A 27511-nucleotide genomic window follows, 5' to 3' on the forward strand; every position below is an offset into this window, starting at 1 on the left:
TAGTTGAAGAAACTGATGGCCGGCCGGGCGGTGGTGGCGCACGCCTTTAATCCCAGCACTTGGGAGGCAGAGGCAGGTGGATTTCTGAGTTCGAGGCCAGCCTGGTCTACAGAGTGAGTTTCAGGACAGCCAGGGCTACACAGAGAAACCCTGTCTCGAAGAAAAACCAAAAAAAGAAGAAGAAGAAGAAGAAAGAAAAAAGAAACCCATGGCAGGCAAACCCACGGTGTGGCGTGAGTATGGCTTCTCAGCCATCTTGTTTTCAAGCTCCAAAGAGTGCTCAGCAAACTGGTTTTCCAAGAACAGACACTACATCCCCTCTGAGGGGCCGACTGTGAAGCAGGCTCGTGCTGGGACACAGGGACCCATCACTCTTTTACTCACGGGTGGTTGCGCTGCATTCATGGGAGTGCTTTATTAGGGGAGTGGTTCTCAACCCTCGGGTCATGACCCCTTTGGGGCCAACATTTCACAGGGGTGGCATATCAGATATCCTGCCTATCAGATATTTACATTACAACTCATAATGGTAGCAACATTACAGTTATGAAGTAGCAACAAAATAGTCATCTGGTTGGGGGTCACCACAGCGGGAGGAACTGTGAAGGGTCGCAGCTTAGGAAGGCTGAGAACCACTGCCTCAGGGGCTGATCCTGAAATAGAGGGAGGGAACTGTCTTGGGTTTCCTTTAGGGTCTGCTGCCTAGCAGGGCTGGGCAGGGCAGGGGACCCTTCCTAGTGTTCCTCTTGCAGTCAGTCAGATAATTCCTGGAGTAACCAGGAACGGAAGGCTCAGGAGCCAGCCAGGCAAGCCACCCAAGCTGTGGCTCAGCCACTCAGCCCACCAGACTCACGACAGGTGCCAGCCATCCTTCGTGAAGGAGCTGAGTACTGAGTCACTCAGGTGAGCCGCTACTTGCTTAATTCGGTGTTCTAGAAAGAATCTTGGCTAAAGAGTCAATGGGGTGGAGAGGAAGGTCAGTGAAAGCCAGAAGGGGTGGGCCCGCCCTCGAGCTGCTGCCAGGCGAGCTTGTCTGTCTGCAGGGTGGACTTAGGCCTTGCTTTGGTCTCTGGTCTGGGTCCATTTTGTTTTTGCTTTGCTTTTTTTTCCATTGTAGAGAGATAGGTTGGAAAGCACCTTGCGATTTAAACTCTGGTTTCTGAGAGACACCCTGCTAAAACTCCTTTTGACAAGGCCGACTTGGTTTGCACCAGCACCAGCACGAGACTCTTAACTAGCTCTCAGCGCCACGCCTTAGCCCGGAGCTCCCCAGAAGCTCCGGTCTTGTTTCTGAGGAAGGAGAGTTGATACTTTGAAATGTTTATATACACAGCAGCACTGAACTCTAAACTTTCAAGGGGTTCTCTTTGTTCTGGGGAGCTAGTTACATTTTAGCCAGTCAGGTTTGTGATACTTTTATTATTTTGTTTGGGTTTTTTGTTTGTTTGTTTGTTTTTTCGAGGCAGGGTTTCTCTGTGTTCTGGAACTCACTCTGTAGACCAGGCTGGCCCCGGACTCAGAAATCCACCTGCCTCTGCCTCCCAAGTGCTGGGATTAAAGGCCAGTGCCACCACCGCTCGGCATTTTGTTTGTTTTGTTTGGTCTCTTGAGACAAGAGTTTCTACTTATTCCTAGCTGTCCTGGAACTCACTTTAGAGACCAGGCTGGCCTTGAACTAACAGAAATGCACCTGCCTCTGCCTCTGCCTCTGCAGTGCCACATGTTCTGCCACCACCCAGGTGATGCTACGTCCCTAGCGCCTTCCATTTTTTACTCTTTTAGCTACATTAGTAAATTCTGCCCTGGGCTTGAAAAGAAACTCCCAAGTCTCTCGGCTTTATTAACTGAACAGTTTTTCTTTTTTAACATGGTCTCACTTTGTAGCCCAAACTGCCCTAGAATTTAGTGTGGAGCCATGCTAGATTCCAATTTATGGCAATCCTCCTGTCTCAGCCTCCCGACAGTGAGATTCCAGAGGGAGCAACTACCCCTGCTATGGACAGGAGCTAGAAAGCACAATAGTTTAGGAACTGGGTGGATTATGGGGGGAGGGAGATGATGCCCCCACCCCACCCCTTCATGGGAACAAGGATCTGATCGTGTACACTGTAAACCATCAAGCATGCTGAAAATGAATCCAGGTACTCTGAGTGACAGCTGAGGCAGCCTGAGAAGTGATTTAGAGCGCAGGTCTTGAAGGGAGGGGTTACCAGCAGGTTACAGACTTTGAGGGAGTCTTCTCTATAAGATGGTGAGCTGGCTTCTGAGGTGCTTTTGAGAGCAGCGTGTGTCTGCTGGGGCCATTCTGACAGCTTTGTTTTCTATTGTTCTGAAAAAGACTTCGAGTTCATCCCCTGCAAAGAGCACGATTAACATGTGTAGCAACAGTTGCTCCCAAACTCCATTGTCTGGTGTTTGCTTTGTTTGTTTTTGTTTTCTGTGAAATGGGAAAGAGTTCTGAGGCGACTCAATCAAACTCCTGGGGTCCATCTCCGACTCCACCTAGCCAAGTGTGGCAGTCCGTGCCTCTAATTCCAACACTGGAGAAGTGGAGGCGGGGGGTCAGAAGTTCAGGGCCATCCTCAGCTGCCCAGTGAGTTCAAGGCCAGCCAGGGCTACGTGAGACCCTGTAAGGATGAAAACCTGGGAAAGGGAGGTTGGTGGCTGTTGCCACGGGGCTACCGGGCTGCCGTGAGGAGGAAGGGAGGCAGCGGATGTGGGGGACCCGCACGCTGCCCATCTCTGGAGTATCAGGGTACCATCAGCTGCTAGTCTCTCAGTCCTCATTTGACACTAACGCTCACCTAGAAACATCCCATCTGTCCATCTGCAAGAGGAAGCCTTTCAAAGCAGAAGAGCTTTTGTTTAGCTTCAGAACGCCGCATGCGCACATCCAACAGCACTTTGCAGCCTGCAGCATCTCTTGGATTTTAGATTTCATCCTCCTCTTGCCCGTTATCCACTGTCAATAGTCTACTTGGTAGGGTTTAGGAGACCATGAAAACACACCTGTATGAGTTTGCGTGAGGATGTTTCCTGAGAGATTTAAGTGGGCAGAGGAGAACTCCATGGATGTGTTCTGGGACATCCGGGGTGCTGGGTCATCTGGGTGCTGCGCCTTCCAGGGCACTGGGCCATCTTGGGTGCTGGTCTGAGTAAAAGAAAGCAAATGGTCTGCGGGAGGGCGCAAGTATGAAGGTTGGAGTTTGGATCCAAAGAAGCCCTCACAAATGCCCGGTGGGTGTGACCGCTGTTTGAAATTCCAACCTCAGAGGGCAGGGATGGTCAGCCCCCAGGCCTAGCTGGGTATGAGGACTAATCATACCGAAACCACAAACCTTGGTTTCATTGTGAGTCTGTCTCAGCGAATAAGGTAGTGGTCAAGACAGATTTCTGGCCTTTAATCCTGGCAGAAGCGGAGATGGGTGAGTCTGTGAGTTCAAGGCCAGCTTAGTCTATGGAGTGGATGCCAGGTCAGCCAAGACTACACAGTGAGACCTTGTCTCAAAGAGTGCTATAAAAGTCAACCTTGGACTTCCAGATAGTTTTTTGGGAGGTGGGGGTGGGGGCGGGGGTGGGTGGGTGGGGTGGTTTCAAGACAGGGTTTCTCTGTGTAGCCCTGGGTGTCCTGGAACCCACTCTGTAGACCAGGCTGGCCTCAAACTCACAGATCTACCTTCCTCTAACCTATGTAGATTCAACTGTGTGCATGTACATGCACACCTCCACACACGTTACCCCACATGCAAAAACATACATACACAGAGCACACACACACACACACACACACACACACACACACACACACTTTTTCCTCTCTACAAGCCTCGTTAGTTCCCTAATGTGAAAAGAATTTGCTTTTGTGGCCTGTGAGCTTGAGCCACGGGTCTTCCTTTGAGCTCTTTGCGCCTCCAGCCCTGCACGCTCACCTAAGGTGCCCTCGGTGGGTATTGAAGTTAAGCAGTTAAAAGAACTAAGGAGCAGGAGAGGTGGTCCACTGGTTAAGGGGCGCCTGCTGCTCTTCCAGAGGACCCGTGTTGGACTTCTCACAGCTGCTTGTAACTCTGGCTCCAGGAGAGAGGACACCTCCCTCTCAGGCAGCTGTGCATGCTTATACAGGCACACACGTACGCAGAAATGAAAATAAATCTGGGTTTTGGGGTTTTTGATTGTTTCTCTGTGACAGGGTTTCTCTGTGTAGCCCTAGTCGTCCTGAAACTTACTCTGTAGACCAGGCTAGCCTCAAACTCACAGAGATCAGCCTGCCTCTGCTTCCCGAACTCTGAGATTAAAGCTGTGGGCAGCCGCTGCCTGACAAAAATGAAACTTTTAAAAAGAACTAGTGTAAGGTAATGCCTGTGGGGTGTAGGGTGCAAGCCAGTGGTTTATATTTCATTGCAATCCGCCCATTTTGTCTCTCTCCTGGCACCCCCTTTGAGAGTTGGCTTTTCCTCTTCCATTTCTGTCACCTTCAATTTTGACTTAAGAGAAGTTTTGATCTTGGCCTTATGGGTTTGGCCAGACATGGCTGTGGAGGCCAAGCCAGGGGTTCGAGCCAGAGGGCACTGGATCTGAGGTGTGGCCACTGCCAGGTGTCTTGTTTGTATTTGAAAAATCTATGCTTACAGAAGGAAAGTGATTTAAACATAGAATACTCAGAACTGTAGGGTGATTGGCTGATTTACAGCCTTCTGCTTTGTTCGCCACAGAGGTAAGAAACAGAATGTGTTCTTCTTTCCTGACAACTTAGATTCAAGGTGCCTGGAGCAGTGGGGCCACCAGGCTCGCACATCCCTTCAAGGCCAAGAGGCCAAGGCTGAGCGACCCAGACCACAGCTGGAGGCCTTAATCTTTGTTTTTTTGCCAGCATTTCCATGCCGTAAACTGCTGCTGCCCCCCGCCCCCCCTCCATCCCAAAACGGGAATATGGAAGCTTACCTCTATTACCCCAGAACTCCTGAGGCTGAGGCAGGAGGAGTGTAGCTTCAAGGCTAGCCTGGGCTACATAGTGAAGGCTTGTCTCAATAGCTCTCAGGATAATCACAAGAACAAAAACAGATTCCCTAAGTTGGTGATTTCCTTGAGGCCAGGCAATATTTTCAGTGCCCTTTGCCTCTCTGCTAGCGGGGGAGACTTCCTAAAGGTGTGACAACAGCTTTCGTGGGCAGCTTGGAGAAGGAGGGGTCCTTCCCAGGTATACCCAGTGGTACCTTTGGGCCAGTCCTGCTGCAGCCCCTGGCTGAGCTCTGGCTGGGCGGGGCTTTGAGGGCATTGTAGGGAGGACACAGGAAGCCAGGGTCAGGGGCCTGAAGCTGCTCTGTTCTCATGCTGTGAGAGGACCCACTGTGGCGCTGTGGGTTTCACTGTGGAAACATCTGGGAGAGTGTCATAGAAGACTGAGGCAGTCTTGGGAGGTGACAACCTTAATGGACACTCATTCCAGATCCCTAGTAAGAATCCAAGGTGTCATATTGACCAAGTCCTTGTGTGGGAGATACCGGGGATAGGGACAGCAAGCAGCTTAGGTCGCAGGCATGTGGGCAGGACAGAATCACCCCGTGTCAGAGCCGCAGTCTCAGCTCCCCGGAGGCCAGGGCGGTGCACTGACAGGTGCTCCCTGCCTTGGGTCAGATGTTTTTGGAAACTGCGGAGATCACCCTGGAGAGAAGGGTGTTCTGTGATGAGCTGCCAGCCGGGGATCCCATTAAAATATTTTCCAACATGTGCTGGGTACATTTAGCAACCAACCCGCAAAGACGAATCTACTCTCTTTAGTAACAGTAGGCGGGGACTCGTGTTTATTTATATTCCTGGGTATGTAATATGCATGAACTTGGTGGGGGGGTGGTGCTGGGGATTAAACTAGGGCTTGGTGCACAGTGGGCAAGTGGTTAGCTAGACCTGAGCAACATCGCCAGGTCTTAGTTTCCTGAGAAAAGTTCTGACTATGTCCCACAGGCTCCTGGGATGCTCTAGCCATTTTGTTTTGTTTTGTTTTGTTTTGTTTTGTTTTGTTTTGTTTTAAGACAGGGCTTCTCTGTGTAGCCCTGGCTGTCCTGGAACTCACACTGTAGACCAGGCTGGCCTCGAACTCAGAAATCCACCTGCCTCTGCCTCCCAAGTGCTGGGATTTAAGGTGTGCGCCACCACTGCTTGCCCCTCACACTTATTTGATGACAGTATTTGTCAGTAGGTGCCATGGTTCAGTGCTTTCCTTAGCCTTTACAACCTCCTGTCTCCTGGAAGATAAGGACCGAGGTGACAAGTCTACAAACTGTCCTAATGCTGCGGTACAGGCACAGCAGGCAAAGCCGTTCTGTCCCCTCTGGGAGAAACTGAACCTTTGCCATTGCCAGCTTTGCTCTCCACGGGTCCCTGTAATTAAAGACGCCTTGTTGAAAAGGAGAGACAAATCCTGAAGACTCCTGAGTGAGCAGAGCTTCACAGAAAACTGGATTTGGGCAGAGGCTGCAGCTCAGTGGTAGAACAGTGTCTTAGTCAGGGTTTCTATTCCTGCACAAACATCATGACCAAGAAGCAAGTTGGGGAGGAAAGGGTTTATTCAGCTTACACTTCCACATTGCTGTTCATCACCAAAGGAAGTCAGGACTGGGACTCAAGCAGGTCAGGAAGCAGGAGCTGATGCAGAGGCCATGGAGGGATGTTTCTTACTGGCTTGCTTCCCCTGGCTTGCTCAGCCTGCTCTCTCATAGAACCCAAGAATACCAGCCCAGGGATGGCACCACCCACAAGGGGCCCTCACCACTTGATCACTAATTGAGAAAATGCCTCACAGCTGGATCTCATGGAGGCACTTCCCCAACTGAAGCTCCCTTCTCTGTTATAACTCCAGCCTGTGTCAAGTTGACACACAAAACCAGCCAGTACAAACAGTTACTTGAAATGCATAAGAGTTCAGTCCTAGCAGCCTGCCTGTCTTGGTCTGGGTTTCTGTTGCTGTGATAAAACACCAAGACCAAAAGGAACTTGGGGAGGAAAGGGTGTGCTTCATCTTACAGCTTCTTGTCCATCATCCTGAGAGGTCAGGACAGGAACTCACGCAGGGCAGGAACCTGGAGGCAGGAGCTGATGCAGAGGCCATGGAGGGGTGCTGCTTACTGGCTTGCTCCCCCTGGCTTGCTCAGCCTGCTGTCTTACACCATTCCGAACCACCCACCTCCACCTACTGTTGACAGCACTTGCTTTTTTTTTTTTTTTTTTTTAAATACACCCAGGACTGTGGTACCACCTAGAGAGAGCTGGGCTGTCTCACATCCATTATCAATCAGGAATATACCACCGCTTTCCCACAGTCCTTTCTGGTGGGGGAATTTCCTCAGTTGAGGTTCCCTCTTCCCAAATGACCCTAGTTTGTGTCAAGTCAAAACTATCCAACAATGTCCTTCCCAATCTGAACCCCCATCTCCACACCTGTTCCTCCTCCCAAAAAAGATGGTCTAAAAGGTCCATTCCCCCAACCCCCCCCCCTTTCAGACAGTTTTGCTATGGTCTAGAACTCACTATGTAGCCCAGTCTAACCCGGAACCCACTGCAGTCTTCTTGTCTTGGCCTTTCAGCTGGGGGATGACAGGTGTAGCACCATCAATCCCAGTGTTAAACCTGGATCTTTGAAATCCTGATCTCTATCTCTAGTATTTTACTAAGTCGATTTGTGAGCTTTGGAAAATTAAGCTGAAGCAGGGTTGGGGTGGGGATCTGTCCCGTGAATTTTGTTGTTTTGGGACAGGTTATTCACCATGAGGGCCTAGGCCTTGATACTATAGACCAGGCTAGCCTCAAAGGCACAGAGATCCGCTTGCTTCGGCCTCCCAAATGCTGGGATTAAAGGTGTTTATTACCATACCTGACCCTGGCGTGAGATTTAAAGGTTAAGGTATAGGTGCTTTTTATTCCTCTGTTCTAGGAACCTATGACCTTCAGTTAGAGTTGTAGGCCAAGAGGATGGACACACACACACACGTGCACACACAACACGCATACACACATACAACACACACACACAACACACAGATAGACAGACAGACAGACAGACAGAGCTGAAGTGGGCAGCTTGGGTCTCACAGGGAAGGGGTGGGGGTCATAACATTTTGTTAAGCATTCTCACATACCCAGGCTGACTCCAGTCTCAACCCCTAGCCAAGCCCGGCCTTGGACCCCTGCTCGCCTGTGTCCCACCAGCACTGGGACCGTAGGGAGGCACTGCCATGCCCGGCTCTGCGGAACTTCCCTTTAAGACAGAGTTCTCACGTAGAACCTCCTCACTATGGCCCTGTAAGAGTTGGTGCTCAAATATTTCATATACACCCATCTGTGAGCATGTGTGTGTTTGCTGTGGGTACATGTGTGTGTGCATGTGTATGTATGTGTGTGTGTGTGTGTGTGCTCCTGCACGTGGGGACCTGAAGCTGACACTGGGAGCCTTCATCAATTGCTTGGTTGAGCAGGGTCTCCGTTTGAGCACAGTTCACTGATAGCGCTAGTCTAGCTAGCTCGCTCATCCCACCATTTCTCCCCCGACCCCCCAAGAGTCTCTTAGGGATCCAGTCTCATTCCACACACCGTGCTTGTCCACGGGGCCATCTCCAGACCTTTGGTGGAGGTTGCAGAGGGTTGCTCTGTAGCCAGCACTGGCCTTGCCCAAGTCACCCTGAGTGTTAGGATTGCAGCTGTGAACTGCCAAACCTGGTCCCACTTTTTTGTTTTTCAAGATTTATTTTATTTATATGAGTACACCATAGCTGTCTTCAGACACTCCAGAAGAGGGCGTCAGATCCCATTACAGATGGTTGTGAGCCACCATGTGGTTGCTGGGAATTGAACTCTGGAAGAGCAGTCAGTGTTCTTACCCCGCCCCGAGCCATCTCTCCAGCCCCTGGTCCCACTTCTTAATCTCATCTAATTACGGTGATTCTTAAGCCACCAGGAGATCTCAGTACAGTGTTTTCTGACTTGGGCCCTGTGGAGTCTGTGGCTTGTGGACCAGACTTCGTTGTATACACATGACCAGCCTGGAAGAAAGGAGGGGAAACAAAGACCTTTGTAGGGAATCTGGCTCCCAGGGACAGGTACCATCGCAGTTAGGTCTTCTCTGGTAAGGTCTGTGTTGACCGCTGTTGGCATGCCGGTGAGATAGAACTTAATTTCCTGTTTCCTAAAAGATGATCTACTTTCTGTTATCCCCTCAAGAGTCCGACCCAAGCATTTCTGCTGATATTACATACGGTCTAAGTTCCAGAAACTGTCCTCTGACCGGGACATGCATGCACACACGTACACACAGATGATTAGAACATATAAAAGCACAGTGCTTATCTTCATGACTTACCTACACACGCCCTTCACCTTAAATGCAGGGTTACAAAGCAGCTCTTCCGACCACATCACAGAGTTGTGATGGCTGCTCTGGCTTCTAGACTCCCATGAGTAGGGCAGGGAATCCACCCAACCAGGTGGCCACCTGCATAGTCAGCTGGGAGGTGGTGGGTAAGTCAACTATGGCCTCCCAATCGCAAGGTGCTGAAGAGTTTATGAGAGTCATTTCTCAGGACTGTTGGCAACTTCTGTGGATGAAAGTCTTCCTCTGGAACTAAGAGCAGGCTTGCTACAAAACAGACCACTCCTACCGAGTGCTCCTCATTTGTAACAAACCCACCATGAGTGTCCCCTCAGTGTGGGAATTTATCTGACACCCACAGGGGTTGGAGGAAGGACAGAGGGACTAGGGGAGACTGATAGGTTTGTGCTACCTGCTAGCCAAACCCCAGATCCAGAAATGATTAACATTGTGATACACAATAATTCTTAATTACACCTGATGTGAGTGCTGGGAACCAGACCTGGGTCCTCTCTGCAAGAGCAGTATGGGCTCTCAACCATCTCTCCAACCCCCAAGTCATATTTTCCAGATGGTAATCTGTTAATTTTTCAATGCCTAACATTTCCTTGGTCTATGAAGCAACCCACAATGTCTGCGGCTGGCAGTTTGCGGCCAGTTTGTTTCTCTACGTTGGAACAGAGCCACGGTTATCTACCAGGGTTCAGTCTCTCTGTTTGCATGGCGAAGGGGATGGAACCCAGGGCTTTTGTGCCCGCTGTGTGGCAGCCCCAGTTCCTGGGCTGGTTTCATGTCCCACCAGCAATGTAGTTGTGACCGAGACTGCGTAACCTGTATGCCTAGGATTAGGTATTTATCCCTTTAAGAAGGTTTGACGATTCCTGAAAAATGTCATTTGTCTTCTAGGGTAAGGGGTCAATTCCTGGTTTGTCACAGTATTGCACCGTTGAGGGTGAGTTAGTCTGTCTTCCCAAAAGCTGCTCAAGGAAGCCAGAAGTCATTTATCAGTCATTTATCAAACTTTAAAAAAAAGTTTATGAATATTTGTGTGTGTGTGTGTGTAGGAGGCTGTGGAGGTTGGAAGAGGCATTTGATCCCCTGGAGTTACAGATGGTTTCTAGCTATCGTGGGGGCTGGGGATTGAATTGGGGGTCCTTTGCGAGAACAGGTGTTCTTAGTTACTGAGCTGCCTCCCCAGGCCTCAGGTGACTTTCGGGGACTGGGATCTAAGAGCTTTCCAGGTGGGGAAAGCACTCGAGGAGGAAGCAGTCCATTTTCCCTAGACCAGTGGCTAACCTAGCAGCCAGAGGTGGATCTCGGGGGAGAGGTCTTAGTGCTGACATAATCCTTCAATATCGGCCCTGAGTTTGGTCCCTAGCACCACAAAACTACAGAACTCCACGAAGTAGCCACCGTGTACCTTGTGAGAACTGCCACTGGTGGACTATGAAGAAAGGACGCGTTCCCACCAGAACAGAAATCGGTTTTAATTCATTGAGAGGTGCAGCAGTGAACAGGGTCAGTTGAAGGGCACTTTCTAAGAGAGTGGCTGAGAGGATGGCTCCAGGGCAGAGGAGTGTCTAACTGTGGTGCAGACAAAAGAATTTACAAGGTCCATGGAGCGTAAAGTGCTGGTGAGCCCAAGAACCCCATCTGCCCCAGCGGGGGATCGGCCGATACCCTTGCCTTTTCTTGAGGATTCTGGGCTGCCATTTTTCATTAGATAACATAAGAAGATAAAGATACTCCTAAGTTTGAGAATACTTCCCACAGATGAAGGTGTTACTCCCATAGCCATGTTTGCAACAGTACCTCGTGTGGGACTCAGGCACTCTAATGTGTACCCTACTTTGAAATTGTGTCAGCCGGGCGGTGGTGGCGCACACCTGTAATCCCAGCACTCTGGGAGGCAGAGGCAGGCAGATTTCTGAGTTCGAGGCCAGACTGGTCTACAGAGTGAGTTCTAGGACAGCCAGCAGCCAGGGGTACACAGAGAAACCCTGTCTCAAAAAAACCAAATCCAAAAAAACCAAAAAGAAATCGTGTCTGAGAGGCAGTTTTAAAACTGGAAATCTTCTAAGGCAAAGTCTCTGCATTTGTGTGGTTTTGATGGTTCTCCCTTTTGAAGAGCTCCGAGGCTGGCCTCCAGCAGTGCATCTCTTGTGGGGGAAGGCCATGCACTGCGTCTGTCACAGGCTGGGGTCTACTTGAATGTTTGCAGGAACACTCCTTAACTGGGAGGTACAGTGGCATTTCAGGTCCCACCATCTGACTGTGTCCCGTGCGTGAGGTAGGGACACCTCCTGCAGCCGACTGCTGTCACTCTGATGTCACCTGCTTTCAGGAGCCAGCCATAAAACTGAAGACCATGACATCCAGCCCGGGGCCTGGTCGGAACTGCTTACCTTTATTTAGGGACAACTGTGGTCAACTTTCACTAGTTCACTGGTGATGTTTAGATTCCAAGGGAGTGAATGAAACCAGTAACCACATTTGATTTTGTAACTTTCAGTTTAAAACTTATAAACTTTTTCCCTCTAAAGTGGCCACAGCAGAGGCGGCCATTCCACTGCCTGCTGGCCTCTCAGTGTCACCAAGGTTGCTGGGGTCACATGAGGTAAACGAATAAACTCAATGGCTGTTACCCCAGCATGGCCGCTGGAATTCTGAAAGTTGTCTTTAGCTCTGTCTCACAAGTTAAAGCCGGACAGAGGCTGTGTAAAGCTAAACCCACTGGCTGCCTATGAAAGGAAGGGATCCGTGCTCTCCACTCGGAGCTGTCCTGCCGCCCTCAGTCCCCTATGGACATGTCAGAGCAGAACTGACTCTGAGGAACAGAGTGTTGTTCTGGGCCTCGGGGGAGCCTTGGTCAGGGGAGTACTGACTGGAACCTGAGTGCTTCCGTGAGCAGAGAGCGGATGGAACAGCTGGTCCTTCTGCACCAGGAGACACTGATGGTTCCAACGACAATGTCAGCTGACTGCAGCCAGGCAGGATACTTGTGTGGCACTGACCGTGAGAACCCTTCCGACAGGCACTTCTAAGTGCCCCCTTCAGCCATGACCCAGGAGCCTGCGGTCTGCTCACTCAGGAGGCGCATCTAGCCCCACCCCCACCCCTGGCCGTTCCTTCTCCACGCTTCTGGGCTCTCTCAGTGGTTGGAGCCACTGAAACGCTTCTTAGGGCAGAGCCTGGGTGACAGGCCACACTTTCACCACAACGGATGCCATGAACGTCCTTTCTCTACGTGTCCACAAACAGCTGCTCCATCCAGGGCTGTGTGTTTGACGGCGGGGGCTGTGTGAGATGCTGTGCAGTGCCTTTGATCTGGGGGCTAGCTACACACCAAAAGGCTTTCTCTCTCTGCCCTGAAGTATTGCCATTTATCAGAAGAGTTTTACAGATTCAGACTTGACCACGTGGGGACTCATACACTGTGCCCAGCTGAGATGAAGGGACAAGGAGAGGACAAAAGACCTCAGGAGTGGTGGTTGTCATTTGAAGAGAGAAAGGGTCAGCCACTTCTGACGGGGGCAGATTCACAGTACTGGAAGTCAGCTGACTGGGTTATTTTTCAAACAAGACTTGAAACAGCAGGGCCAGAGCTCCCCGAGGCACCGGCTCCCACTCCAACCTCGTCATTGGAAAAGGGTGTGCACGGATCCAAGTGCAGAGGCTGGGCACGGCTGCTACAGGGGATGCTTCGAGAACCTTCTCATCCTGACGCTGCCATGATTGCTGAACATGAGACGCAGGTCAAACCTGTATCTGAGGGAAGGAAGAGGAGGATGTCACGTGAACTCTAGCTAGCCATGGAGGAGACTTCGAGGGCATATCCTCCAGCAGAGAGCTGGCAGGGGGACTGACACACCAAGCAGGAGCCCGGCCGGAAGAGGCCGTCATAAAACCGTGGTTTCAGTAGCTGGGAGCATTTTCCATGCAAGCTGTGAGCTGAGGAGAATGACACGGTTAACTGAGAAGCAGGGGGGAGATTCCTTCAGACAATAGCAGCACAGAACATTACTACACAGCCTTGGCTGACTGGCAATCGCTACGCAGACCAGGCTGTTCTCAGACTCACTCATCTGCTGCCTCAGGCTCCTGAGTGCTGGGATTCAAGGCAGGCAGGCAGGCCAGGGAGTGAGGGAGTCTGAGGTATAAAGCATCCAGATGGAGGAGCGAGCTGACCCTCACTCAACCCCCTGCAGTTCTGAGAGCTCTTCCTCTTTTCACTCACACACACACACACACACACACACACACACGGCTCAGAGGTGTCCTTCAGCCAGGCTCATGAATTTAGACAACTCCAAATTGTCTCTGTCCATCAGTCAGAGAGGTGTTCATGTAAAATGTATGGGACCCTCAGAGTGATGCTCAGGGGCACAGCTGTGAGTTTGTGGCTATAAAGAATACAGACGGGCCAGAAATGGGCTTACACGGCACTGAATTTACACTGCCGTGGGCCGGCCTCACAGCAACCCTTTTGTAAAGAGCAGGCGCTAGGATCGGGACTGTGGACCAGCCAGCCAGACACTGCAAACAAACGAGTGTGGCTGGGTGAAGAGCTCGTGCCCTCAGGCTCCAGTCCGATGGCCCTACTGCAGAGGATGCTGGAGGCCAAATGTTTGGCAGGAGAGAATAACCTGGGATGATAAATTAAACACAGACTCAGTTGGTGTTTACGGACCCAGGCTAGCGAGAGCGCATAGCTGAAGCGTCAGGCTTGGACATAAACAGATGCTGAGGACCATGTGCAGCCCGTGGACCCCGGGAAGTCGTTTGTCTGGTTAACGATGCTGGCAGCCATGTGCTTGGGCTCAGCACAGCACCTGAAGCCACCCTGCTCTGGCGGCCCACGCGAGGGCATCTCAGTGCTCCAGCAGCTGCGCCAGCTGGGGTTGCTAGCCATAACCCCGTGGATTCCTCCACTGCCCTTTCCAGGGATGAGTTACAGCTTTCATTTCCCAGAGCCAGCCTAGAATACACGGCTAACAGCACTAAGTCCGTCTGGTGGATGAACACTGGGCTGCCGTCCGTGGACATCAGGGAGGTGGAGGCTGGATGCAGAATGGATGGACCAGGCTCACAAAACTCACTGCACTCCAACGTTGCTCGGTTTACGCTCCACAGACTGACATGCACTCTCTCTGCAGTGGCCGTGCTGTTTAGACCTTTTCCGTTTCAGCAAGGCCTGGTGGCTAACACCTTTAATCCCAGCAGCACTCGGGAGGACAATGCAGCCTGGTCTACATACCAGACTCCAGGACAGAGAGACCTGTCTCAAAATAATTTCCAGCTGGGTCCTGATCTGAGGGGACCCTTAGGGATGCAGGTGAGTGCTGTATGGCCAGCGTGACGGCCCCTTCCTGACAGTGTGGACTCTGTTCATGACAGTGTGGACTCTGTTCATGACAGTGTGGACTCTGTTCCTGGCTGTGTGGACTGTGTAACAACAGTCCATGAGCCATGTCTAGTGTTTAGTACTCTGAGAAATAGAGCACTGTGCTCTCAGACCAGGGCTGGGATGGGCCTGCGCTAGTCCACTGCCTCCAGGGAGGCCCCTGGGACAGGAAAGCAGGCTGAGCTTACAGCCGCAGCAGGCACCGCAGGTACGGAGTCGCGTTCCGAACAGTTTGTTCTCCCAACGAGACAAGCTGACACAGGGGGAACACAGAAGGAGAAACCCAGCTCAGGGCGGAACGGAGCCCCTAACCTCCCTCCATCTTCAGAAGAGCCTGGCCTCGGGGGATGATGGCAGAGTCTGAGGAAAGACACTTACCCTGGGTCAAAGACCCCTGGCGTGCGACAGGTCGGCCCGGAGCAGGACTGGAGCATCATAAGCCGGTAGTTCATCTTCCCCAAAAGCTCGGGGTCTATGCTCTTAGCAATGTTGGTGATCTGGTCTGGATCTGCAGTTATATTATAGACTTCGACAAACACCTAGAGGCAGGACAGGAAGGGGGAAGAAGAGAGCGAAGGTTAGATTGAGAAAATACTCCTGCGGCAATTATGTCTAAACAGAACCGGAAGAAGTAGATAAAAAGCCCGTCCATCACGTGGTCTAAGGCTCTAAGATCCCCAGATGATCACACACTGTCTGTGTCTCACATACTGTCTGTGTCAGTACACTTGTGTTAGACACACAGTCCCACGCTGAACTGCAGTACCTGCCTACCCCACGTCTTCAGGAAAGTAACTCATGACCCTCTAGACCCTTTAGAGTGGCAGTTCTCCTAGGACCCCTGGAAAACACACCACATACATTATGATTCATAACAGCAGCAAGTTATAGACATGGAGTAGCAATCAAATAACTTCATGGCTAGGGGTCACCACACCCTGAGGAATGGTATCAGAGACTCGCAACATTAGGAAGGACTAGAGGACCACCGTCCTGGAGGCGAGCCCTCGATGGCCTGACCTCAGCAGCAAGACAGCACTGCAGCTACTCCGTGAGGGCAGCGCTGGAGGCCACGTGATCCTCGGAATCCTCGGACTCGAGCAACAGGATGGGGTGAGAAGCATCCTGACTTGTGGTGCACCAGTCACGCCCTACTTTAAGAGGTAGTGCGGGCGGGAGGCTGTCGGACATCATTTATACAGTGGACTGCTGGGCCTCCGCACTGTCTGCAGTACACTGTTCCCCAAACAGAAGGCCAGGACCTGGGGTAAAGGGTGACTCTAAGGGCTTTACACCTCGGCCCTCAGACTAACACACATTATCAAACAGATACACACGGGGCAGGGCAGCTCAGCTGCAGTGATGCTTGCTTGTGCGCTTGTGCAATGCGCTTCTGAGCTGTGAGGAAGGACTGAGGTGAGCATCTGCTTTGTATGCTAAGATGGTGGCAGACAAGACAGGAACACACGCTGAGCACCTGCCTGAGACTGCACCCTGGCCTCCAAAGAAGCCAAGGACGGCCCTCCTGGGTAAGCCAGAGGCTGGCCAGCCTGTGGGAAGCGCCTCTCTCTACATGCTGATCACCTCACTCTTGGCCCAATCACCAGGCCCAGTGTCACTCTGACAGCCAGCTGTATGAGGGCGGTGAGCAGGAGAGACTCCATTGAGAAACTTGAGAACGAAGCTGTCTGTATGAGCCTGACCTGCCGCCTCGTGAGCTGTGGAGGCCTGGGGGAGTGCGGAGGAGACGCGCACCTTCCCCGGGGAGAGCTCTGGGGTCACCAAGGCCCGGCGATCAATCGATTGATCGATCGGTGCGGATGGGGGAGGGGTGTCCAGGCACGGGCTACACACCTCCTGGTCGTCGAACTCGCAGTACTGGAGGTTCCACGCCGACGACAGCGTCCTCACGCAGGCATACGTGTTGTTGTACGCGTCCTCACACACACAGTCCGGGAAACATTGCTGGAGGGACAGTTTAGAAGTTAAATGAGGATTGTTCTGATGCAGCATCAGAATCTCAGGTGGCAATGCAGGTACAGCAAGACACCGGGAAGGAGGGACTCTGAAGGACTATCTAACTGTCACCCTGGAGCAAGAAGAAAAGCAGAGCCTGTGTTTTCAGCCTATGAAGGGCCAGACTCCATATTTCCACAGGCTCTGCTAGGCCACAGGGGGCTGTGCTGTGTCCTTTAAACACAGACATTAATCAAACAGCCCAACTCTGTAAGTCCCTGCTGGCCTGGCACGCGGAAGTCACCTGCCGCTGCTTGCTGAGAGGTTAGCTGTGTGTGCAGCACACTGGGCTGGACCCTTTACTCTGAACATCTGCTGTCAGGAGACCCAACGCTCCATTCCCCAAAGCCAGGTCAACGCGGCTGTCACCACCTCGGTGGCCTGGCTACCAGTGACCGCACAGTGGAGAGTGGGTAAGGGAAGAAGTGGGCAGGTGTGGGCATGTCTATGCAATGGGGAGAGCCTGATGACAGCAGTGTCGCTTGCTTGGGTCCCTCAGGTGACCTAGCTGTCTAAACAGCACCTGCTATGCAGTAAGAAAGCTGTGACCAAAGACAAGTGACTCACAGACACTCCAGGACTCAAAGAAGGGCAGGTCGGGTCGGTGACATTCCGGCCTTCTCCTTGGTACTCCACCAGGACATCTGACCTCCAGGTGAAGTTTCTGTCTCCTCTCTAGAAAGAAGAGCAAACATGGGTCGTGTGAGGCACGGACTGATGAGCGACTGTTCTCACCGCCGCCTGAGGGCCTTAGACAGCTCACTCTGTAACAAAGGGGATGGGAAGACCTCACGTGGACGAGAGCCACCATTTCTGGTGCTTAAAGCCTTTCGAGTGTCAATGCCTGGAACGCTTTACTGCTCCTTTAAGGGCAGAACGTGGAGCAGGAGGGGACAGAAAGCTGGAAAACAGGGATCCAAGGCGGGGCAGGTGGCTCCAGGTCAGGACGGGAGACCCCGAGATGAATGTGCACACGTTAGCCGTGTGGAGAACAGAGGCAGCACTGGAAACACAAACATCTGAGACATCACACACACTCTGGAAAGGAAGGCCAGGAGCAAGCTGGGACTAAAAACAGATGATTCAAGATGGGAGAGAACATGTGTCCGGGAGGGCTGGGAACCGCAGCATCTAGAGGAAGAATCAGGAACAGACTGGGGTGGAGAGCCGGGGCAGCAGGCCACCTGGACCAGGGACGTGTCTGCAGCGCCACCTGCTCGGGAGGCTGAGGCACAAGGACTGACTGGGCCCATGTCTGCAGAGTAACAGGGCAGGAGAAGTGCTGAGAGAGGATGGTTGTTAGTAAGGCCGCTTCAGACATCAGCCAAGGACAGAGAGGCTGAAGGAGGCCAGGTCGGAAGGGCCCCTTCTGTCAGCAGCCGGGCAGTGCATGCCAGACTTCAGCCACCTCAGCCCTAGGGTCGTCTTCCTGGTGCTAGTGACTGATGCAGGGTCGCACACGCGTGCACAGGAGTCAGCAGCCCTGCTCCCAGCTTGGGGCTCTAAGCGAGCTGCTAGTCAGCTCGGAACGCAAACTCCTCAACTCTGGTTCCTTGGGTCTCAGCAAGCCAACGGGCGGGCGTCCCTGGGGCCAGTCTGAGAACCAACCGTGCCTGTAAGGGACGTGGAGGCTGGGACGAGCGGTGGGGGATGGGTGCTCGCTTGTACAAGGCCTCAGATGTCAAGAAAGGGGAAGGCCTTGCGCATACATTTATGTTCTGCGCCGACATGATCTGCCCCAGGATAAATGAATGAGTGGAACTCCAACCTAACTTCACCCCTGGAGCCATCACTGGATCTGGTCCTGAGGCTGTCGTCTGAGAGCTGCTGGTCTGGCCCACGGGACACGGCTAATGCAATCCAGGACCTGATGACCTTTCACTGCATTTCAGTTCACTTACAGCACGTATGACCGTCCAGCTGACCTAGGATGTAAGATGCACACAGCAACCTCAAGCAGAGCACAGTGAGGCGACAAAGCCTCGGGCTGCACTTTCACAAGAGTGCAAAGATTCCTAGTACACATCCCGGTGACTTTTACCCTAGAACTGACTCACGTGAGGTTAGAAGACACCCATTTCCCTAACTCATCTACAGGGCTCTGATGCATTGCCAGCCCCTAACCCAGCACCTTACAGCTAACCGGGAAGCTGAGGGTAAGGTGCTTAGGGTCCCTGAGAGAATAAGGGGTGGGGTGGGGGGTAAGACCATCACACAAAGCCTCAGGCAGAGCAGCGCAAGGAGTGGCCTGAGGGTCAGAGGAGAAACCTGACTTTCGACAGAGAAAATCAGATTCTTGACCGCCGAAAGCTGCAGGGAGATGACCCTAGATACACAGAGGGTGTGACACAATTGATAGAAGTGTAAAACCCAGACAAGTCGGGGTCTCCAACATTAGATGTGGAAGAGTTTTATAAGTAAGAAATGGGGGGGGCTGGGGTTGGAGGGGTGTCTGTGGGAAAAGCACTTATCATCCAGGCCTGACAATTTTCATTCAGATTCCCAGGGCTTGTACAGTAGCACAGGCATCTACAGTCCTAGTGTTCCCTACAGGAAGACGGGAGCTGGCGACAGGCAGCCTCCAAAGCTCCTGGGCCAGGTTCCACAGGGGCACGAGGCTATCTCAAACAGGGAGGAAGGCACCTGAGGGCTGTCCCCTGACGTGAGCATACACGTCCACACCTATGTGTATGTCTAAGTTCGCTCGTGTATACACAAAGAATGCCGGCCATGAAAAGGAATGGCCAGGGCTCTGAACAGAAGTGTGCCACCGTGACTACAGAACTGCCAACGACCACTAGGGAGGCCCCTGCACACCCGCCGTGATAAAATAAAAGTAATCAAGTGCTGAAGGAAATGCAGACTGTGGTAAACATTCTCTGAAAACTTAGCGAAAGCTGCCACGTGACCCAGAACGCTGGGCACACAGAACTGCAAACACATCCAGCGGCTCATGGAAATGTTCACAAAGGGTTAACCAAAACAACCCCGAAGCAGTGAGAACCTACACATGGATGTGATGGACAGACAGACAGACAGACGGAGTCCCACGTCTCCCCGGCAGTAGAAAATGAAGCAGATACAGACGACCACGCGGGGCTTCCAGAGCGCAGCGGCACGGGCTGCAGGGCTCCATCTGTACGTCCGGGGTAGACAACACCACAGAGGTAAAGGGGGTTACGGGCTGCCTGAGGGCTGCCCCACGACCTGGGACGGTGGGATGCTCTGGAAGGAGACCGAGGCCAGAGCACTCGGAAACACTAGAGATGACTGAAGTGTCCACTCCTGAGCACCTCGTGGCACAGGAACGAAGCTGATAAAAGAGTCGCTCACCTTACTAACAAGGAAATGCAAAATGGAGGCCAGAGACTGTCTTGACTCACTGGGCAGGCCTGTGCTAAACTGACAGTTTATACGGAACAAAGGGAATTCTCATCGTGGTGGGCATGCAGGCCACTGGGGACATGCCTGTAAAGGTGGCAGAGAACACAGAGGCTGAAGGGGACACTTGGTGCAGTCAGACTTTCCCTTCAGGGAACTGCTCCCCACCACAAGGCCAGAGACCAATCCTGCTCTTTGCCTATCAGATTCAGTAGCTTGTCTCTGTCCACCTGGGATTAACCTTGTCGGTTGGTGCTGGGTGGGCCGTGGCTTTATACTCACCAGGATGGGCAGCAGGGACACCCCGTCCATCTGTGTCTTGTTCAGGTCATAGCCAGCGAGGTCCAGGATGGTGGGGCCCAAGTCGATGTTGGAGACCAGCATCTGTGTGAGTAAAACAAACCGTCTGGTCTCACACTCCTTCCCCACCCAATACACTCTAAGCAACCCACCGGCAGCTAGACGCCGTCACCTCCGGATACCCGCGCTCTCAGCTAGGGCTAGACACTCAGCCACAGGACACGGGCTCGTCGGGACACACTAACGCTGTGGGAAGGCATGTATTTCTCTTACCCAGACCACTGAGAAGCTTCTGTGACTTTCTCATTGTATACACAGGAGTGCCATCAACTGTTCTCCTACTTGACATTCACATCTGCCTGTTAAATTTGGCCTCACATGCATTCATTAAGGGTTTTTTTTTTTTTTTCCTGAGACAGGGTTTCTCTGTGTAGCCTTGGCTGTCCTAGTGTAGACCAGGCTGGCCTCGAACTCAGAAATCCACCTGCCTCTGCCTCCCAGAGTACTGGGATTAAAGGTGTGTGCCACCACTGCCCAGCTTCCCTAATGGTTTTTAAAGGCTTGTTTTTTTTAATATCAAAGCCAGGTTTACTGGGAGGCCGCTCTTGGGCAGGTGAGTTCAGTGGCTCCAAGTATGGAGGACAGGCAAGTTGCCATGGGGAAAGGGGAGGCTGGGGGGAGGGAGGAAGGGAGGGAGGGAGAGAGAAAGAGAGAGGGTGTGACTGCAGAGAGGAGAGGAGAGACAATTTATGCATTTTTAAGTGTAAAGTGTCTGCATATATGTAAACGCATCACAGGTGTGCAGTGGCCACAGAATCAGAAGAACATAGCGGGGTCCCCTGGAACTGGAGTTACGGATGGCTGTGAGCCCCCGGATGGGTGCTGGGAACTCAACCCTGTGGTCCTCTGTGTTCTCAGCTGCTAAGCCACTGCTCTTCCCACTAACATATTCTCTCTCTCCCCCCTCCCTAGACAGGGTTTCTCTATATAGCCCTGGCTGTTCTGGAACTCACTATGTAGCCAGGATGTCCCCTACCTACAAATAAACCAAGGAAGATGAACTCATGTTATAGTCTTCAAAGTGACAATACTATTACTCTGTCCCCAATTTATTGTAAACAGGGTATGCTATGTAGCCCAGGCTAGTCTCAAACTGTTGATCCCCCTGCTTCAGCCTTTTCAATGCTAGCATTACAGGCTGTTCTGCCTGCCTGGTCTTGCAATAGGCTGTGAAAGCTGCAGGAAACTTACTCTGATTGGTCAACAAACATCCTTAAAGAGCACAAAGCCCTGCTCTAATGGAAACGGTCTCGGCCGGGTGATGGCCCAGGGGGCAAAGGTCACTAAGTCTGATGACCTAAATTCAATCCTGGGTCCCACATGGTGGAGGGAGAGAATCGACCCCTTCCCGACAAGTTGTCCCCTGACACGTGTGTGCACACACATACACACTAGAACAACAATAACAACAAACCCCTATATCTATATATCTATATTAAAACACATTCTGGAAACCAGAAACCAAAGTCTTACATTTTCCCCTTGACTTATTCTGGGTTAGAAGATGGTTTTCCTTCTGTGTTTAACACTTCTAAGGACCCAAACTGAGTGGGTCCGTTTCAATACAGTTGGGCTATGTCTGCTTTTATGAAAAAAACCTTTAAATTGTGTGTGTGTGTGCGCGCGCGCGCACAAGTGTGTACATGCATGTGCATGCTTGTGCACGTAAGCCAGAGGACCTCAGGTGTCCTTCTGACACAGCCTCTCATGGGCCTGGCTTACTGATTGCCAAGGGCGGCTGGCCAGCCTCAGAGAGCCTCTGGCTCCTGGCTCCCTGAGTTGGAATCACGGCTTTTTCAAGTGGATTCTGAGGAACAAACTCGGGTCCTCACGCTCATGTGGCAGCGCAGCCCACAGGGTGAGCTCCAGGCCAGAGAGCCCTTGTCTCAAAAACCAAGCTGAGAAGCCGGCATGCTGGCTCGGGCCTTTATCCCAGCACTCGGGAGGCAAAAGCAGGAGGGTCTCTGAGGGACAGACACCAGCCTGGTCTACATGGTGAGTTCCAGGATAGCCAGGGCAGGACAGCCAGGGGGGCACAGTGAGACCCTGACTCAACACCTCCCCAACCCCCCAAAACCAACTAAACAGACAAAAAACCCAACCAAACAGACAAAAACCCAACCAAACAGACAAAAATACCCAAAAGAACTCGGTGAACAGCTCTCAAGGAACAGTACCTAAGGCTGTCCTCTGGCCCGTGTGTTACACACAAAGCTTGTCTTTGGAACTATGGAGAAGACAGCCATTCTAGGCAGCCAAACAAGAGATTGAAAAAAAAAATCAAGTAGCTGTCATTTTTAATTTAGAACCAAACTGGAAGGGCCTGCTGCCAGGCAGGAGCAGAGCGCTGTGTCAGGGCTCAGGTTTCCTGGTGGCTGGGACAGCCGGGGCCACACAGCCTGGCTCTGAATCTATTAGTGCCCCTCAGCAGCTGTCGTGGGGTACGGTGGGAATTGTCCATGGAGACAGCTCAGGGAGCAGCAGTCCGTATGTCACTGGAAGCGCACCAGAGCTGTCTCCAGAGACTGACAGACCCACAGACATGGGTCGGCTTCCTTCTCTTAGGGCCCCCGGTGACCTGAGCAGCCTGGATCACAGCTGGTGAGTCTGGATGGGACTATGGAGAGATCACGTAGGAGAAACCCGAGCCCCGAGAGCCCAGGAGGTGTGCGGAGGAGCCTGTGTCATTGGTGCTGGGGAGTCAAAGCAGGGCACAGGATAAACCGTACGTGCTAAACCCAGGGTGAAAACAGTGATTACTAGTCTCCCCAAAACTCCCTTCGAAGATCAGGGCTGCAGCATGGGAGACGCCGAGTAGGCCTCCTGCCCAACGGCAGAGCCTGGCAGTGCCAGCACAAATTGAGTCTCTAAGATTTAGCTGGGCAGCCTTAGCGCATGCCTTTAATCCCAGCACTTGGGAGGCAGAGGAGGGTTTCTGCGTTCGAGGCCAGCCTAGTCTACAGAATGAGTTCCAGGACAGCCAGGGCTACACAGAGAAACCCTGTCTCAAAAAACAAACAAACAAACAAACAGATTTGGCTTAAGAACTACAATGACACAACACGTGTCCTCAGGCTACGTTCTTCCCGTGCACATACATGGTCTTCTCTAAATGGGGCAGGAATTTTGCCTACGAAGCACGTGGCTTCAAACTCTGCACATACTATAAGGGGACTGAAGACCTTATGTGGTTTCTGATTATGAGCAGAAAATTCAGTGGGCACTGTCTACCCTTGGTCTCACACAGGCTTGGTCAGCTGTGCAAACATGGTGAGTCCTCTCAGAACACACGGAGCTTCCAGACACCAAGGACCAGCCAAGGAGGGCTGCCTGAGGCATGGCCCACGGCACCCCGGAAGGCACCCAGGATCCCAAGTGGGGCTACCACAGCGAGTCACATAACACCCCAGAAGGCTCCAAGGGTCCATCTGCCAAAGAGCTATGAGCCCTGGAGAGGGTCTGGCGCCAGCGAAGGCTGAGCAGCTGTGGGTGGATCTGCCCTCAGCTTCTGCGTCTAGAAAGAGTCAGGGCATCACACAGTTACACTTGGGTGGAGATGGAGGCGGCTGGAGAGACGGCTCAGTGGCCAGGAGCACTGGCTGCTCTCCCACTGGACCTGAGCTCAGTTCCCAGCACCGCACTGAGTGGCTCACACGCACTTCTAACTACTTCTAGGGCAGTGGTTCTAACCTTCCCTACGCTCTGACCCTTTAATACGGTTTGTCAGGTTGGCCTGACCCTTAACCATAGAGGTATTTCATTGCTACTTCATAACTGTAATTTTGCGGATGTTACAAATCGTAATGCAAATCTCTGACACATAAGATCTCTGCTCTGTTGGGGACTGACTCTAACATACACCTGTCTGCGACACCCGTGAGCCCAGGACGTGTGGCCGGACACGGCTCTCCTCAGTCCCGACTACTTACTACAAAGTCCGTTTTCCCATTGTAGGGGGAGGCCGTTCACACTTAGAGCGTCCCCCTTTTCAGGGTACTGCAGGGTAACAAGTGAACTCAACAGGATGTGGAGCCAGCTGAGAGCGGGGGAAGGATGGATCACGCGTGCGTGGAGAGGGTGTGCAGAAACGCCCTAGGGTTACAGACAAGCAGGCTGGGGCGAGCATTTCAGTCAGAAGCGGCGGGTCACACGGAGGCTGTGAGGAGAGAGGTGCTCAGAGGAGAGAGTGGCCAGCGCAGATACCGCCTCCTGCCCCTCATTCGCTCGCTCGCTCGTTCGCTGGCTCTAACTCTTTCCTTCTCAGTGCTCTGCTGACTGCTGGACCCCAGCCCTGGTGACTCCATCCTCAACGTCACTGTCTGTGCTCCAAAGCCCAAGCTCTCCTGCTTCTCTGACACAGGGACCATGAATTAACCTTCCCGGCTACTCCGTGTCACGCCCTGGACTCCAGGTGTGCAATGCCAACATAAGGCACCGACCGGGTGGGCACCCGCTGGCAGGGAGGTGGGCTCAGCTACAGTGTCTGAATTCCAAAGCAGGGCTCGGCTGCTTTTTAGCTGTGGGCGTTTAGACAGACCAATTCCCTTGATCCGCAGACTCTTCCTGGATAGCGTGGGGACCAAGGGACACGATCTCCTGGGTTCTGGAGGGAGGGTGAGTTATTCACGACACTCGGCCATCCCTGTCTCTATGGACAAGCTCTGATGAACCATCTCAACTTAGAGAGAAGAGGGGAGGCCTCCGACTTCCCCATTTACTGTGCCTGAGCACGCTGCTGAGGAGGAAGAACGGGCTGTTCTTCCCACAGCTGGTGGACACAGTCTCCTTTCAGTTTCTTTCTGTCAGAACATGCAGTCCCAGGCTCTGCGCCTCTCTGAAGTGCTCCGCCTGCTAATAAGGACGTTGCACTCAGATCAAAAGTCAACCTCAGTAAGGTACAACTTAAGATCCGCTGACCTCCCAGCCGGCCTGGTTTAAGGAGGCTTGGCCTGTTCAGGAAGTGCTAAGACTTGTAGTCAACGGGTAGGAAGGCCATTCTACCTTTGTGGGGACAGTGTAACAGTGGAGCACCAGGAGTCCTGTGACAGGAAGTAGGAGAGAGCGGGAAGTCAGGAGCATCAGCGCCCTCCACCAAACACACAGCCCAGAGCACCCACTACCTGCAGGGCTGGGCCGTTCCACGGCTTTCTCTGGTCGCAGAGCTTAGGTGATGAGGTAGAATCAGGAAGGGAGAAGACACAGCTGACCTGCCTACTGATGTGCCCTGAGCACTAGGGAAAGCATGTAGGATCAGGTGGCCAGCTCCTCTACGAACAAGGCGCTTCCACCAGACAGGCTGGGGAAGACTCTGAACCAACAGGGGCGAGCCAGAGGGGACAGAGCAGGAAAGCTCTGTAAAGAAGGGAATTCCGAGATGGTATGCTCCTGACGTGTGACTTGGGAACCTGGGACTCTGGACTCAGGAAATGGTAAGATTCACAAGCTATTCCCCTGAGGTTTATTCGAACAAGCAAGAGCAGGAGGAAGACAGGAGACTCTCTGGTAGAGCGGTCGGCCCCTGGAGAGGGCCCCAGAGAGCTCTCTCATGAATCAACACCCACTGTGAAGCACTGTGCACGAAGGATGACGGCTGATATCAGAAAGAAAACATCTGCTTAACCTTGGGCCTCTGCACGTATCCCTGTGCATGTATACACATGTGCATATATACATACGTGCATGCGACCTTGGGCCTCTGCACGTATCCCTGTGCCTGTATACACATGTGCATATATATACACATGTGCATGCGACCTTGGGCCTCTGCACGTATCCCTGTGCATGTATACACATGTGCATATATACATATGTGCATGCGACCTTGGGCCTCTACACGTATTCCTGTGCATGTATACACATGTGCATATATACATATGTGCATACGTCCTTGGGCCTCTGCACGCATTCCTGTGCATGTATACACATGTGCATGCGACCTTGGGCCTCTGCATGTATCCCTGTGCATGTATACACATGTGCATATATACATATGTGCATGCGACCTTGGGCCTCTACACGTATTCCTGTGCATGTATACACATGTGCATATATACATATATGCATGCGGCCTTGGGCCTCTGCACGTATTCCTGTGCATGTATACACATGTGCATGTGACCTTGGGCCTCTGCATGTATCCCTGTGCATGTATATACATGTGCATGTGACTTTGAGCCTCTGCATGTATCCATGAACATGTGCATGTATACACACATGCATGTGACCACTTACATTCATACCCAGAACATACACACATGCACACATGGAAACTGATCAGAAAACCCAGACACTTTCAGACATTGATTCTGATGAGAGTCCCTGGTGCTGGAAGGAAGTCTTGAAATGAACGACAAGGCAGTGGAAATTCAGAGGGCGGTGGCCAGCTGCCATGTCTGCACACGCAGGGTCAGCCTCGGTCTGGCACCTACCTTGCTTGTCTGGTTTGGTTTGATCCCAGGCCCTCGAACCAACAGTGGGACTTTGATATCAAACTCATACAGCTGCCGCTTGTCTATTGGCAAAGAGAACTGCCCTGAAACGAGACACAGTGTCAGCACAGGGCCAGGAGGACAGGCCTGCAGCACACACAGCACTCACACAGTCAGTCAGCACAGGGCCAGGAGGACGGGCCTGCAGCACACACAGCACTCACACAGTCAGTCAGCACAGGGCCAGGAGGACGGGCCTGCAGCACACACAGCACTCACACAGTCAGTCAGCACAGGGCCAGGAGGACGGGCCTACAGCACACACAGCACTCACACAGTCAGTCAGCACAGGGCCAGGAGGACGGGCCTGCAGCACACACAGCACTGAGCTGTTGAAACACTAAGATGTTGTCTTAACTCCTCTCTCTCTGTGTGTGTGTTAACATGTGGCGCATGTGTGCATGCCCTCGGAGGTTTAGGAGGTGTTGGGTCTCCCAGAGCTGGAGTTACGGGCAGCCATGAGGCACCTGACATGGGAACCGACCTCCAGGCCCTCTGGAAGCAATC

General features: G+C 52.4%; 1 protein-coding gene across 1 annotated transcript in view; it reads right to left on the minus strand.

Annotated features, from left to right (window-relative positions):
• Positions 1-10821: 10821 nt before the first annotated feature.
• Positions 10822-27511, minus strand: part of Gns (glucosamine (N-acetyl)-6-sulfatase) — a 34133-nt gene continuing 17443 nt past the window's right edge. Inside the window, exons 9-14 of the mRNA XM_052166028.1 lie at positions 26945-27048; positions 20439-20540; positions 17343-17450; positions 16614-16724; positions 15138-15298; positions 10822-13123 (exon numbers count right to left, since the gene is read on the minus strand). Of these exons, the coding sequence (XP_052021988.1) occupies positions 13045-13123; positions 15138-15298; positions 16614-16724; positions 17343-17450; positions 20439-20540; positions 26945-27048 (665 nt within the window). The 3' untranslated portion in view covers positions 10822-13044. The remainder of the gene's footprint in view (positions 13124-15137; positions 15299-16613; positions 16725-17342; positions 17451-20438; positions 20541-26944; positions 27049-27511) is intronic.

Source organism: Apodemus sylvaticus, chromosome 20 (genome assembly GCF_947179515.1).
Source record: "Apodemus sylvaticus chromosome 20, mApoSyl1.1, whole genome shotgun sequence".
Classification (NCBI taxonomy): Eukaryota; Metazoa; Chordata; class Mammalia; order Rodentia; family Muridae; genus Apodemus; species Apodemus sylvaticus.